The following is a 15,048-nucleotide window of genomic DNA, read 5'->3' on the forward strand; positions in this document are numbered from 1 at the left end:
CACGATATAGATAGTAGCGTACACATGATTTTGCACAAGCAGTACCAGCCTACTGTCACAGTTTTACTTCCTTGCGAATTGCTCATATCTTTTACTTTACACGATATAGACAGTAGCGTACATAGGATTTTGCACAAGCAGTATCAACCTATTGTCACGTTTTACTTCCTTGTTAATTGCTCATAACTTCTACTTTACACGATATAGACAGTAGCGTACACATGATTTTGCACAACCAGTACCAGCCTACTGTCACAGTTTTACTTCCTTGTGAATTGCTCATATCTTTTACTTTACACGATACAGACAGTAGCGCACATAGGATTTTGCACAAGCAGTATCAACCTATTGTCGCAGTTTTACTTCCTTGTTAATTGCTCATAACTTCTACTTTACACGATATAGATAGTAGCGTATACAGGATTTTGCACAAGCAGTATCGGTCTATTGTCACATTTTTACTTCCTTGTGAATTACTCATAACTTTTACTTTACACGATATAGACAGTAGCGTACACGGGATTTTGCACAAGTAGTATCAACCTATTGTCACAATTTTACTTCCTTATGAATTACTCATAACTTTTACTTTACACGATATAGACAGTAGCGTACACGGAATTTTGCACAAGCAATATCGGCCTATTGTCACAGTTTTACTTTCTTGTGAATTACTCATAACTCATAACTTCTACTTTACATGATGCAGACAGTAGCGTATACAGGATTTTGCACAAACAATATCAGCCTATTGTCACAATTCGACTTTTATTTCCTTACGAACTCGATAAATTATTGTTATAGTGTATTATGATTTATGTATATGCATATTACTTTTAAAGAAGCATTGTTCACACACAATTTTATTTCAAAATTAGTTCAAATCAACTCCACATTTTAAATACAATCTTCTAATACCAATTTAATAATTTTCATTAGTTACATTCAACCTAAAATATTAAAAATCAATAGATCCTCTTTATCTTCTATAAAAGTAATAATATATAATTATCATCCATTTCATAATAATTTCTTATCATCATCTCTTATTTCACATTTGTTTTCTTCTCTCTCTCTCTTTTTTTTTTTTAAAAAAATTATTGGTCAACAAAAAGACTTTGAAAATGGTGTCAATTAATTGTCATGCTTGCCATTGAAATGAAAATAATATTTTTTAAATAGGAAAAAAAAATGCAAGTATGGACAACAAGAGAATGTGAAAAACAAACAAAAAGATGCAACTAAATAAAATTGGTCCAATTGCAAATTGACAGCACTACAATCTATACACATAGGAAAATATCAAAAGTTGAATTATTTTAAATAGGGGAAAAAAAATATGCCCTTAAATTATCGTAAATAGTATTATACAGATATTTCATCGTATTTTTGCGATATTATTAGTGCACATGTCATCCAAAAACTATATCATATATGTACTTCTCTTTATCTTTTTTCGTGATTTGAAGAATTTCTTGAGTTGTAGGAAGCCATATCTTGATCTCTTTACGAATATCCACGAAGTTATGAAATTTTTGAAATGCCTCTCATATATTATCTTTTATATAAACATGAGTTTCAGTTTAGGGCAGATTATTCTTCAAGAACACTAAAATAGATCTAAATCGTCTTACAGAATCCTACAAAATTTCGATTCCTATCGTTATATCTGCGTATCTTTTAAAAATAAAAACAAAATCCAAATAATAACCTAAAAAGAACAAATACATAAATCAATCAATCAAATATCAAACGTCGAGCGAAAAAAAATAGCCTCCAAAAAGTAAATGATTGTTGGAGGAGGAAAAGACTAAGAAGATGAATAAGATCTAGAGGGGATGATTTTGTACTGTATAGACTAGGAAGTCAAAGGTGTACAACTTTGAAAATTTCATCCTTCTTTCACATTCTTTTCTAATTAAATACTATTCCAGTTTCGAAAAGAATGACCTAGTTTGATTTGATACGGAATATAAAAAAAGAAAAAAAGATCTTTTAATTTTGTGGTTGTAAATTAAAGTTATGTCAATTGTATCAAAATGTCATTTAATCTCGTGGTCTTAAACATGCTACGTGAAAAATTAAAATTAAAATATTGCCAAAAAAAATAAAAATGAATCATTCTGTACGAAACAAACTAAAAAGGAAATAGAATTATTTTTTTTAAATGAAGGAAGTTTAGTTTTTCTTAACTATTAAGTTAATTCACTATTAAAAAGAATCAATGATATATTAGAAAATTAGTCTTTGAAATAATAATAATAATAATAAAAGGTGAAAAATAGAGTCAAATATGAATTATTCCAAAAATTATAAGATAGAAAAAAATATGCCAACAGATTATATAAGGTAAATTTTTTGAAATGTGTGCAAGAAAAAAGTCATGTTCTTTTTATTGGAAATTATTTTTCTTGGGTTAGAAAAAAAACATCCATTATGGTAATCACATACTAGAAATGATAAAATTAATAATTTTCATGTTCCATTTTAATTGTGGTTTTATATATTTTTATGTTTATTATGAAAATGAGATATATATAATTTATGAAGTTAGTAGTATTAATTGATAAGGATATAATTGCATATAATTGTTAATTTTAGTCTAAAATTAACGAAGTGATAATAATTTTGAGATATTTCTTTAAGTTAAAATGACAGTTAAAATAAAATGAAGGGAGTGATTTTTACTAGTTAATTATTTCATCTATTTCTAAAATTAACGAAGTGATAATAATTTTGAGATATTTTTTTAAGTTAAAATGACGGTTAAAATAAAATGAAGGGAGCGATTTTTACTAGTTAATTATTCTGTCTATTTTATTTTACGAGGCGCTATTTGATGAAACATGATAATCAAGAAAGAAAAATAATTCATAATGTTTGATTTATTTATATTAGTTTAACGTGATACAAAATTTAACCATATAATAATTATATTAAAACTTGTGATATTAATGTAAAGAATGCTTATTTACATATCAATATATCGTTTGAATCTTGTGATTTTTAATATGTCTTTAAATTTCTAGTAGAATGACAATTTAGCGTATAAATATTGGACTTAAAAACTTACTAAACACAGATAGACACATTCTTTTAACAAAAAAAAATAAGACTTTTGAAATTTCTGATCTCACATATATACGTTACGGTATTTTTGTAGCCACAAAATACATAGTCACTATCACTTTTTTACAAATTTCACATCTTAATTATCCTCTATTCTCTTTTTCTATCTGAATTAAAATACAATTCGATTATCAGCAATTTCCTTTTCCTAATTAAACGATTGCTAATAGAAATAAGAAAAACTTAATATTAAATTAATTTTCTTAACTTTATAGCCGACTATATTCTTCAATTCTCAACTAATTAAATTTAAAAAGTTATAATTCATTAATATCAAAGTCAAAATAATACTTGCAATTTGACCCATTAATACAAATAAGATTATTCAAATGATCAAAGAAAAATAAATTAAAGCAGCAGCTATTGACCTTAATTCATATAGTATAATATTTGATTGATTAATAGCACATTTGGTCCCTGAATTATTAATTAATTCTATTTTTGGTCCATGTAATACTTTATTAAACACATTTAACCTTATATTCACTTGAAATATGCACTTCTGATCTCTTCTCTCTCGAATTATTTACAAATTCTCAAAATTATTAATCGTTTTGTCATGTAATTACTAAATGCAGAGCTACATAGGGCCAAGAGGTTCATCCAAAACGAATATTATAGTGTTTATATATGATTATAATTATTTTTAAAGTATATATAGTAGATACTGAATTCCCTTTCATTTTCCCGTGTGTTTACAATTTTATACTTTGAACTCCATTAGTAAAAATTCTGATAATCACTCCTACGTTATGTTAAACTTTTTATCGTTATTTCATATCTAGAGCAGTATACTTGTAAAAATAGTCCAAATACACTGACCTTACCATTACCTCGTGAAAATTGGTTCTTCTAAAAAAAAAACAACTTTGCTCATGCACATCAAACCCAAGTAAACGTCTTTCCTACATAAAAGGATCAAAATCAAACATTTCGACTAACTGAAGGTTAAATATGTCGAGTTATATATCTAATAAAAGACCAAAATAGAATTTATTAATTATGGAGGGACCAAAAGTGATATTAATTAGACATGTCTTAATGACATATTACTTCTAATAATATTAAAACATGTTGCCATCCAAGAAATGAAACATTTTTCAACCTAACACTTTATACTATACAATTTTTTGTCCCATCAATTATTATACTATAAAGTTTTTTTTATAACATAAAAAATTTGAATCCATGAAATTTCTAGCTTTTTTATTCATTTACTTCAAATTTTTTTCAATTGTACTAGCATTAGACACCATAACTATTGATAAATCAATTAAAGATGGTGACACAATTGTTTCATCAGGTGGTGTTTATGAACTTGGATTTTTCAGGCCTGGAAATTCGACGAATCGATATGTTGGTATATGGTACAAGAAAATATCAACTGGAACTGTTGTTTGGGTTGCTAATAGAAATAATCCGTTGAGTGATAGTTCAGGTGTGTTGATGATCAATCCTGATGGAATATTAGTACTTGTTGATAGTACTAACGTGACGATTTGGTCAGCGAATTCATCAACAATCTTGAAGAATCCAATAGCAAGATTGTTAGATTCAGGTAATACTTGTCATGTTTCGTTTTTGAAAAAATATTGAGTTAATCTGATTTGATATTGTCACTTGGGAGAGTTTTGATTATCCAGGGGATACTCTGTTGCCTGGAATTGAAGCTCAGTCCTGAAATAGTTGTCATGTTTTGTTTCTCGAGAATTAAACTGAATGAACTTTGATCAACATTTTAACATGTTTTTTTAACGATACTGATATGAGAACTGCAATTTATAGTACTTTTAGTATACTTTTAAACATATGGAGTTAAACTAATGTAATCTGATATCAGGTAATCTTGTCATCAGGGAAGAAAATGAAAACAGGCCTGAGTTTTTCGCCTGGCAGAGTTTCGATTATCCAGGGGATACTCTGTTACCTGGAATGAAGCTTGGGCGGAACTTGGTAACGGGCATGGATTGGTACATGTCGTCGTGGAAGAGTCCTGATGATCCTGGAATAGGTGAATTTGTTGACAGGATGGATGTTCAGGGGTATCCACAGTTATTTGTATGGAAAGGTTCATCAATTGCATTTAGTTCAGGTCCCTGGAATGGTTTAGCATTTAGTGGGAGTCCTAGTTTGCAACCGAATACGTATTTTACGTTCGGTTTTGTACTGAATCAGGAGGAAGTATATTACAGATATGATCTTAAGAATGGATCAATGCTCACCAGGGTGGTACTAACCCCTGGAGGATTGATAAATCACTATACCTGGATCGATCGTACGCAGAGTTGGTTCCTTTATTTGACAGCACAGTTTGATAACTGTGATCGTTTCGCGTTGTGTGGTCCTTATGCAAGATGTGTTATTAACAACTCGCCCCCGTGTGACTGTCTGAGGGGTTTCGTGCCTAAGTATCCACAGGAATGGGATGCAGCTGACTGGTCTAGTGGATGTGTTAGGAGGACTCCGTTGGCGTGTCAGCAAGATGGATTTAGGAAGTTTACAGGGATTAAAGTGCCTGATACGCGGAAATCATGGTTTAACGAGAGCATTGGACTTGAGGAATGCAGAAAGTTGTGCTTGGCTGATTGTAACTGTACAGCCTACTCAAATATGGATGTTCGAGATGGTGGAAGTGGATGCTTACTCTGGTTCGGAGACCTCATCGATATCAGAGAACTTAGTCCAAATCAGCAGGACCTGTTTGTAAGAGTGGCTGCTTCAGAAGTAGGTAATAACTACTTACTGTTTTTTCGTTTCTCTAACTTGATCTTGTGGAACGTGGCGAAAAACATGTATGTAAAATTTCAGCAAGTATGTATCTAGATAGTCAAAAGTCTCGATAGTTAGCTCGTGGTATCTTCAGTCAACAGAAAAAACATCTATGGATGTGTGTTGGTGCATTGTTCTCTGTCACTCAAAGACGGAGCGTTGCCTGTTTCTTTTAGTCTACAATTTCTGTTGGGAACTCATGAATCTGAATCATATTTGTTATGAAATGTTGGAATTTTCTGATTGATTATGTACTTACTTATCGACAGATCAAGACAAGAAACGAAAGAAAAAGAAGTCAAGGCTGACTGCAATCGTATCAGCAGTAGCCGCGACTTGTATCCTCAGCCTTCTAGCTTGGTGTGCATTATTCCACAGAAGAAAAAAGACTAAAGGTAAACAACTACTATTCATCGTTATCAAAAGATCGTGTTGCTAACGTTCTATTTGTATCAGACTAATGTATGTAAACCAATTGATTGCTCATTTTACAGGTAGGCAAGTTGGAGCAGACGATATGGAGTTACCATTGTTCGATTTAGTTACTGTTGCTAACGCCACTAAGAACTTCTCTTCTGCTAATATTATTGGAGAAGGTGGCTTTGGGCCTGTTTATAAGGTACAATAACTATCCCATCGTCGAATTTATAGCTTAAAAAAAGGCATAGTTAACACTTTGTTTTTGAAAAATAATTCAGGGGAAACTACGAAATGGACCTGAGATAGCGGTGAAGAGGCTCTCGGAATACTCAGGACAAGGTCTTCAAGAGTTGAAAAACGAACTGATACTGATATCCAAACTACAACACAGGAATCTTGTCAAGCTTTTAGGTTGTTGCCTTGAAGGAGAAGAGAGGATGCTGATATATGAGTATATGCCAAACAATAGCTTGGACTATTTCATTTTTGGTCCGGTTCTCTCGACTAGTCACCTTTACACTATGTTGCTCGTATCCTCCAAAAATGATGTTGCACCAGTGTCGGATCCTCAAAAGATGCACTACTTCTGGAGGATCCAACATGGGCGCGGAGGCATCTTTGGACAACCTGAGCAACCTACTAATGAAATGAATGAATGAGGATTTTCACTGACATTTTATATATTGCAGATCCAAACAGAAAAGAATCACTTTCTTGGAGTAATCGTTATGAAATCGCGATGGGAATATCTCGAGGCCTTCTCTATCTGCATCAGGATTCGAGATTAAGAATTATACACAGGGACCTGAAAGCCAGCAACATATTGTTGGATACTGACTTGAATCCAAGGATTTCTGACTTTGGTCTAGCTAAAATATTTGGCGCGGACCAAATGGAAGGTAAAACAAGGAGAGTAATCGGAACATAGTAAGTTTTATAAACCATCTGTGATAGATTTTTTCTTTTGATTGTTACAATCAACAAGTTGATCAACTTAAATTTGATGCATTGTGCAGCGGATACATGTCTCCGGAGTATGCTGTCGATGGGAAATATTCAGTGAAATCTGATGTCTTCAGCCTTGGCGTGCTTTTACTCGAAATTGTCAGTGGCAGAAAGAACAGGAAGTTTCATCATTTGAGTCATCATCATAATCTTTTGGGACATGTAAGTACATATAGCACTAAATTTTTATCCTTTAGCATCATTTCTTTTCCAAAAAACTCGACATGTCTGAGCTTACTCACATCACCGGCCCCAAGCTCCCATAAAGGAAGAGGGTTGCAGCAAGGTAGCAACCAGTATAAACTAGTCAATTCATGTTGAATCCTCACAATACAGTCGTAACTGAGGCGTTGTGGTAGTTGTTATAGCCTGTTTCGTTAAAAAACTTTACCTGCCTGAGGTTACTCATATTACCGGTCCCAAGCCCCATAATACAGTTGGAGCCAAGGTGTTGTAGTAGTAGTTATAGCCTTACATTTCCATTTCCAAGCCTCTATAAAGTAAGAGGGTCACAATACGCTAGCAGCCAAGCATAAAACTAGTCAATTCATGACGAATCCTCATAATGCAGACGGGACTGAGGCGTTTTTGTCAACATAGCCTTTCTTTTACTAATGCAAATGTATAATTCATGATGACCACGGCATTGTAGTAGCCACCGCCTGAGCTTACTCACACTGCCGGTCCCAAGCTCCCACAAAGAGGGTTGCAGCAGGGTAGCAGCAGCCAGTATAAAACGAGTCAGTTCATGACGAATCCTCACAGGCGTTCTAGTAGATATTATAGCCTGTTTTCCATCAGAAAACTTGACCTGCCTGAGGTTACTCATATTACCGGTCTCAAACCCCCATAAAGGAAGAGGATCGCGGTAGGCTAGAACCTAGAAGCCACTATAAAACTAGTCAATTCATGACGAATCCTCATAATGCAGACGAGACTAAGGCATTGTACTAGTCCACATAGCCTCTCTTTTACTGATACAAATGTATGATTCATGATGACCGAGGCACGTTGTAGCCTCTTTTTTACGAAATGCATTTGTATAACTATGTTTTTCGTAAAAAAAACCATTTCAGGCATGGTTACTATTGAATGAAGGCAATGCATTGGAACTAATGGATGAATGTTTAAAAGACTCATATGTTGAATCACAAGTGTTGAGATGTATTCAAGTAAGTTTATTGTGTGTACAAAAACTCCCAGAAGATAGACCTACAATGGCATCAGCAGTTTTCTGGTTAAGCAATGATGGTGTGGAATTGCCTCAACCAAAGCAGCCTGGTTTCTTCATAGAGAGGGATTCAACTAATCAATCAAATGAATCAACTGATGAAAGATGTGTTACTGACAATCAACTTTCACTAACAATTCTTGAAGCAAGATAGACAAAATATAAACTCGCAAGGTCGTGTGACCAGGAGGTCAAGGGTTCAAGTCACGACAATAGGCTCTTGCCGGGGGTTTGGAGCAATAGTAAGAGTTTCAGTCATGCGACCAGGAGGTCATGGATTCAAAACATGGAAATAGGAAAAGCAAGGTGAGATTGCGTACAATATATAGACTCAATGTGATTTGACCCTTCTTAAGATTCCACGCATAACAGTAGCTTAGTACACCAAATTGTCATTTTTTGTTTAGTCATTCTTTATATATTGTAATGTACATAAGAAATTGGCCTATTATGAGGAGTTGGAACATTGGGTTTATAATAGTTAGATACTTTTTAAATTCAGTTAAATCGTGGCAGAAGAAATTGAATGATGTACCTAAAAGAAAAAGATCTCTTGTCCAATTTTTTTCTATTTTCTATCTCATATTCGATATATATTTTGAGAGCTAATCGAATTGATTGCATCAGATAAATCCCATTTTGGAGTTTACAAGCTCCCAATCAAAGGTGTCTCATTTTCCAAGATTTGGACTCAATATCTCTGGTTTAGAATGAAATTATACTTATCACTTCGATATCCCTAACATTCGCTTGAAACTCTAATGTGTTACATCAAGTATTTTTTTAAAAATAAAACACCAATTCATTTGAACGACAACGAGTGCAAAACTTCCTCAAAAAGTAATTACTATGGCCCATTATTTTTTGAGGAAATTTTATAAATATCAGAGAGATTAAACTTTATAAGTCTCGTTAGATATAATTTGTCTAATTATGCTTCATAATTATGGTTTCGTTTGATTAGACAATTTCGTTTGTCTAGTTCACTCGCCAATACAAACATGGTAAGTATATATACAAATTCTAAATTTTATACATCAGAACTTGTATAAATCAAATGTATTTACAAATCATATACTGATAAAATAAACATATCGTATATAAATAGCTAGGGTAAACATATACGAATCATGGATAATCGAATTATAGACGTGTCATACAAAAATATGACTATATATAAGCGACGAAAAGTAATTTATTAAATTATAGCTATGTTAAATAATTAACTAATATATGTTTGCTTACGTAATTTATGCCCAAAACTATATAAGTTTTTGGAACCCCAAGAGTTCATCTTCAACCTCTATCCGGGTCGTTTTTGACCCGATTTCAGACCCGTCATGTTTCCGCCATTACAGACAGCTCCAAATACAGATCTGATAATCAAGATCTGCAACAATGTTTTTTGACAATTTTATTGCAGATTCCGAGAAGCAACCAGGCAGAGATTTAACTAAAAATGTAAGTATTTACATTATTCGGAAAACGAAATTATTACTATGAATTTTCTGCTTTCGAAGTTGTGATTTTGGGCATTTGTTGCCCAAAACCCTAAATGTTTAGCGATGTTGGCGTCTAAAGTTGCTATGTTGTTGGCTAAGCGTATGAAAATGAATCAAACAAAGCAAATACATGCTGCAATACTTGTTAATGGTCTTTTTGATCTTGAGTCCTTGCTAGTTCAGCAGATAATCAACTCTGCAAGTAGTTGCACTTATTATACCTCACACTATATTAAACTAGTCCTCAGTCATTTGCAAAATTTAGATGTGTTCTCGGTGGCGTCTACCATTCGATTCTATTCTAGGCATTGTCAGTTCAGGGAGGCTGTTAATTTATATGGAGAACTGCAGAGATGTGGACTTAGTCCGAGTACATTTGCTGTATCGTCTGCTTTAAAGGCTTGTGCAAGGATTTTGTATAGGTCTGGTGGGATATCGATTCATGCACAAGTTTTTAAGTATGGTTTTTGTAATGTTGTTTATGTGCAGACAGCTCTAGTAGATTTTTACTCGAAAGTAGGTAATATGGATTTTGCCCGGAGCATCTTTGATGATGAGATGGTTGAGAAAAATATTGTATCGTGGAATTCAGTGTTAGGTGGATATGTCAAATCTGGTGACTTAACAATGGCACAAAGTGTTTTTGATGAGATGCCGGAGAAGGATGTTATTTCGTGGAACTCCATGGTGTCTGGGTATGCGAGGATGGGGAATATAGAGCGGGCAAATGCATTGTTTAGACAGATGCCGGAGAGAAGTTCTGCCTCTTGGAATGCAATGATTAGCGGATATATAGAGTGTGGGAAGATAGAGTTTGCACGCAGTTTCTTTGAGGCAATGGACAAAAAGAATAATGTTTCATATATCATATTGATTTCGGGATACTCAAAAAATGGAGATGTTGAATCTGCTGAGGAACTCTTTGGAAAATTACGTAAGAAAGATCAAGTAGTATATAATGCCATGATAGCTTGTTATGCTCAAAACAGCCGGGCAAAAGAGGCTCTGCAGCTGTTCAATGAAATGCTTCAATTAGATTTGCAACCTGATGAAATGACTTTGGCAAGTGCTATTTCTGCTTGTTCTCAGCTGGGAGATCTAAAGTTTGGTTCTTGGATTGAGTCGTTCATTCATGAAACTGGAATTCAAATGGATGACTTCTTGGCCACTAGTTTGATCGACCTTTATGCAAAATGTGGAAGTATTGATAAAGCTCACAAGCTGTTCCACGGCTTGAAAAAGAAAGATTTGGTAGCATATACTGCCATGATACTGGGATGTGGAATAAATGGTAGGGCTAATGATGCCATCAAGTTGTTTGATGAGATGATGAATGCTGAAATTAACCCAAACATAGTCACAATCACAGGGATATTGACTGCCTACAGTCACATTGGAATGGTAGAAGAAGCATACCGTTGTTTTATTTCCTTACAGAAGTATGGTCTTTCTCCCTCAGTTGACCATTACGCTATAGTAGTTGACCTTTTAAGTAGGGCAGGGCGGTTAGAAGAAGCACATGGGTTGATTAAAAGCATGTCAATACAGCCTCATGCTGGTGTGTGGGGTGCATTGCTTCTTGGTTGCAGTTTGCATAACAATTTAGAGCTTGGAGAGATCGCAGCGACACGTTGTATAGAGTTGGAACCTGACAGTTCTGGATATCTTTCTCTTCTTGCAAATATTTATGCTTCTTCGGGAAGGTGGGATGATGCTGAGAGGTTGAGAAAAGGTGTTGAAGAAAAGGGATACAACAAATTGCCTGGTTGCAGTTGGATGGAAGAAGTAAAAGCTTAGGAGGTCTTCTTTGCAATGACGTGATTCCAACTGTATCACTTTAGTGTATGTGAACTCTGTTAACTTCATCCATGATAGAAAAGTAATGCGATGACTGGTTAGAATGACTTCCCTTCCACCATTTGCTTCAACGGGGAATTACTTGATGAAGATGACCGTTTATTGGAGGTATGTTTCTGACTATATAGATCTTCAAAGTTTGCATTCTTATTGATCGTTATTTACGAAGTCCTTTTCTAGCGTTAAGTAAATCTTATCATGGTAAATATGCATGAGGCCTTTACTTTTCTAGCTTTTCTTGCATGCTGGTCTCTTCTTGTCCTTCTTCCCTTTTCTCTTTTTGGTGAATTTCATCTGTGACTTTGCTGCTGAAGTAAAATTTCGGGGGTTTGCTATTTGATTTTCATTGAGTTGTGCTAATTTAGTGTTTGTTTTTCCTATTCAAACCAAAATTTTACCTACATCTCAGTTTTCTTGTAGTTTTTGGTTAGATTTTTCTTTGTGCAATAATTTTACTCATTTTCTGTTCTTTTCCCACCAAATGTTCTCTTCTTTGTAGTGTCAGTTTTTGTAAGTGTGTCTGTGTGGTCATATATATATTTGTGACTGCTCAAAAGAAGCCAGAATCAGTGAATAGATCATCATTCATGCCAACAATATGATTCTGCTGAATATATATGATAAGAGTATCGTTTGAATGTATAAAATTTACATGATGTGTCATCTGAGGGACGCGTTGAATCAATGTAAGTTAGAATCTTCATATCATATAATCTCGGGTTTGTGCGCTAAAAACTACAAGTAGTTCAGTCTGATAGTTGTCAAGAGCACCGTCTTTGTTTGTTAAGACATGATTGTGATTCTTGACATTTTGATCCCCACTTACATGGTAGTTGAACCCCTCGGAGTTCCTTAGTTTCCTTACTCGGCCCACAACAACAATATACCTAGTATATTCTCATAAATGGGATCTGAAGAGGATAGCGTATATTCTCGTAAGTGGGGTCTGGAGAGGATAGCGTGTATGCAGACCTTACCCCTACCTTGGAAGGTAGAGAGGTTTCCGATATACCCTCAGCTCCTTCTTTGTCCGCACCCTCTTTAAATTTTACACCACTTATTTGCTTTCATTTGCTTTTGGGATACAAATCTTCTTGTGCAAGAGTTTGATATTTTTTTGTTGTTCCTCCTAAGAAAGTATATGATACACTGTATTTTGACTCAATTGCAACAGCAAAAGAATCATCGAGGCACCTCCAAAATTTATATATCACAGTAGTATCTGATGTCCACAAGACACAGTAGAGAAGAGTCGGAGTGTTTAGTTGTGTCACTTGAGATATCACGTTCATGTGTGCACTCTCAATGTTGAAGGTAAACAATATAGTTGCGATTGTTGTTGCCGCTAAAGCCCTTTTCTTGTTGCAGTGAGTTATCCGGTAAGGCTGTAATAGATTAGCAGGTATCTTGTAAAATTAGTTAAGGCGTGCATAAGATGATTGAGACATCGTAATTATCTACTTAAACACAAGGTGATTTTCTTCATCTATAAAGTTACCCTGTACTTGTGTTACATCGGTGAAACGAAGCAAGTATCTCGTAGAATTAATCAAAGGTATTCTAGTTGATCCAAATAATATTTATTTTACTATATAGAGAAGTCTAGAAGCAGGTACCTCTTGATCGACCTGTCTATTACTTGTCAAGGCATTTATGTAAGTTTTGTACTTCTTTCGTTTTAATTTATTTTATCTTATTTTTTTAGTCTTTTTGGATATTTTGGAAATAACATAAAAGTCTTATAAATCACGATAATTAATAATATAAAATATTAAATTACACAAAAAATTCAATTAACTCTCGAAATTCTAATTGTGTCGCATAAATTGAGAAAATGTAATATTTATCTAAAATGATGTAAAACCCACTGTAAATCACAATAACTAACAACCTCATATGTATGGAAAATATATAAAAATTTGATGGACTTTCGAAATTTCATTTGTGCCATATAAATTAGGACATAGGGATTAATATTATATTATTTGAAATATTTAAAGGAAAGTACTATAAATTATAATAATTAATAATTAATAATTTATGATATTTAAAAATCACATAAAGATTTGAACGATTCTCTGAATTCTAGCTGTGTTACATAAATTGATACTGAAAAAACAACATATATTGAATTCATGCTAGCACGAATTCTCATATCTAGTATAATTATAATAAACTATATTAATTGCCTTTAAATACTTAAAAATAATTTGATTATATAAATATTATTTATACCGTCAATTAATAAATTTAAAATCTACCTGTTAGTTAGAAGTTGCAACATAAGTTGCACTTGTTAATTCATAATTACTAGTGATTCCAACTTCACGTTTTCGAGTTAAAAATTAGTTACATTTTAGGTGTTTTACGTAAATATATTTTTAAATTTAATTTCAACTAATATCTATACATTTAAACTTTGATTGTGCTATAAAACCGTATAAGTAGATACATACATCTAACGTAACATAATATACATAAAACACCACATAGGATACAAAATTGTCATGTAGGATGTCACATAGAACGATGTATTTATTCGTTCAATTTTTTACAAATTTGAATGTATATTTATACATAAATGTCAGTTTAGACTAAATTAAATGACATTCATATATTATACCCACAATTTATTGAGGCAATATCTTAATGCAACGTTAAGAGTTGCGGTCGACTAATAACGAATTTTTTTTTAACTAGACCTTTCATATAAACTTGTTTTTACTCACTCACACTCGATATTTATGTCAAACATTAAATACAAAGACAAATATCCTTATACATAATTTTATGACTTAACCATGATTAGTTAATATATGGTTATATCTTAAACCTATCATTTAACCCTAGTAAGTTAATCTTGAAGGAAGCTTAGTTAGACCCAAATAATGTAATATACGAACCTTAAAAAATGGAGATTCTTTATTCTATTTTTCTTTTTAAATCTTATCTATTTTGATATTTAATTAATTTGACTATAAAAAAAAATGTAAACCTACTCATTATCAAAGAATCAATCATATCACACAAGTCCTATTTAAGAATAAAATACTATGTATTAAGAATGAATTTTTTGTTTAAAAAATAAACTCAAACTAAAAACGTTTTAATTATACTATAGTTTATAGTGATTGA

The 15,048-nt window shown here is 33.0% G+C and overlaps 2 protein-coding genes across 3 annotated transcripts; both read left to right on the forward strand.

The window, feature by feature from the left end:
* The first annotated feature begins 4,207 nt into the window (after positions 1–4,207).
* Positions 4,208–9,101, forward strand: LOC101244232 (G-type lectin S-receptor-like serine/threonine-protein kinase At4g27290). Of its 2 annotated transcripts, none has more exons than XM_019215889.3 (8): positions 4,208–4,687; positions 4,970–5,857; positions 6,168–6,293; positions 6,393–6,517; positions 6,597–6,807; positions 7,008–7,245; positions 7,335–7,485; positions 8,400–9,101. In XM_019215889.3, the coding sequence occupies exons 1-8, from the start codon at positions 4,318–4,320 to the stop codon at positions 8,706–8,708; spliced, it is 2,418 nt and encodes an 805-aa protein (XP_019071434.1). In that variant the 5' UTR covers positions 4,208–4,317; the 3' UTR covers positions 8,709–9,101. The 2 variants fall into 2 exon arrangements, with proteins under 2 accessions (XP_019071434.1, XP_025883638.1); XM_026027853.2 differs by having other exon boundaries at positions 4,209–4,687; positions 4,986–5,857.
* Positions 9,102–9,983: 882 nt separating this feature from the next.
* LOC101248241 (pentatricopeptide repeat-containing protein At4g22760) lies at positions 9,984–13,628 on the forward strand. The gene is made up of 2 exons (XM_004248236.5): positions 9,984–12,021; positions 13,088–13,628. The coding sequence occupies exon 1, from the start codon at positions 10,120–10,122 to the stop codon at positions 11,851–11,853; it is 1,734 nt and encodes a 577-aa protein (XP_004248284.1). The 5' UTR covers positions 9,984–10,119; the 3' UTR covers positions 11,854–12,021; positions 13,088–13,628.
* The last annotated feature ends 1,420 nt before the right edge of the window (positions 13,629–15,048 follow it).

The sequence above is a fragment of the Solanum lycopersicum genome, chromosome 10 (assembly GCF_036512215.1).
Source record: "Solanum lycopersicum chromosome 10, SLM_r2.1".
In the NCBI taxonomy this organism is placed as follows: domain Eukaryota; kingdom Viridiplantae; phylum Streptophyta; class Magnoliopsida; order Solanales; family Solanaceae; genus Solanum; species Solanum lycopersicum.

Coding starts and splice junctions, on each gene's coding strand:
- LOC101248241 (XM_004248236.5), top strand. CDS start 10,120: ATGTTGGCGTCTAAAGTTGCTATGTTGTTGGCTAAGCGTATGAAAATG.
- LOC101244232 (XM_019215889.3), top strand. CDS start 4,318: ATGAAATTTCTAGCTTTTTTATTCATTTACTTCAAATTTTTTTCAATT. Junction 6,808..7,007: donor CTTGGACTATTTCATTTTTG/GTCCGGTTCTCT, acceptor TATATATTGCAG/ATCCAAACAGAAAAGAATCA. Junction 7,486..8,399: donor ATCATAATCTTTTGGGACAT/GTAAGTACATAT, acceptor AAACCATTTCAG/GCATGGTTACTATTGAATGA.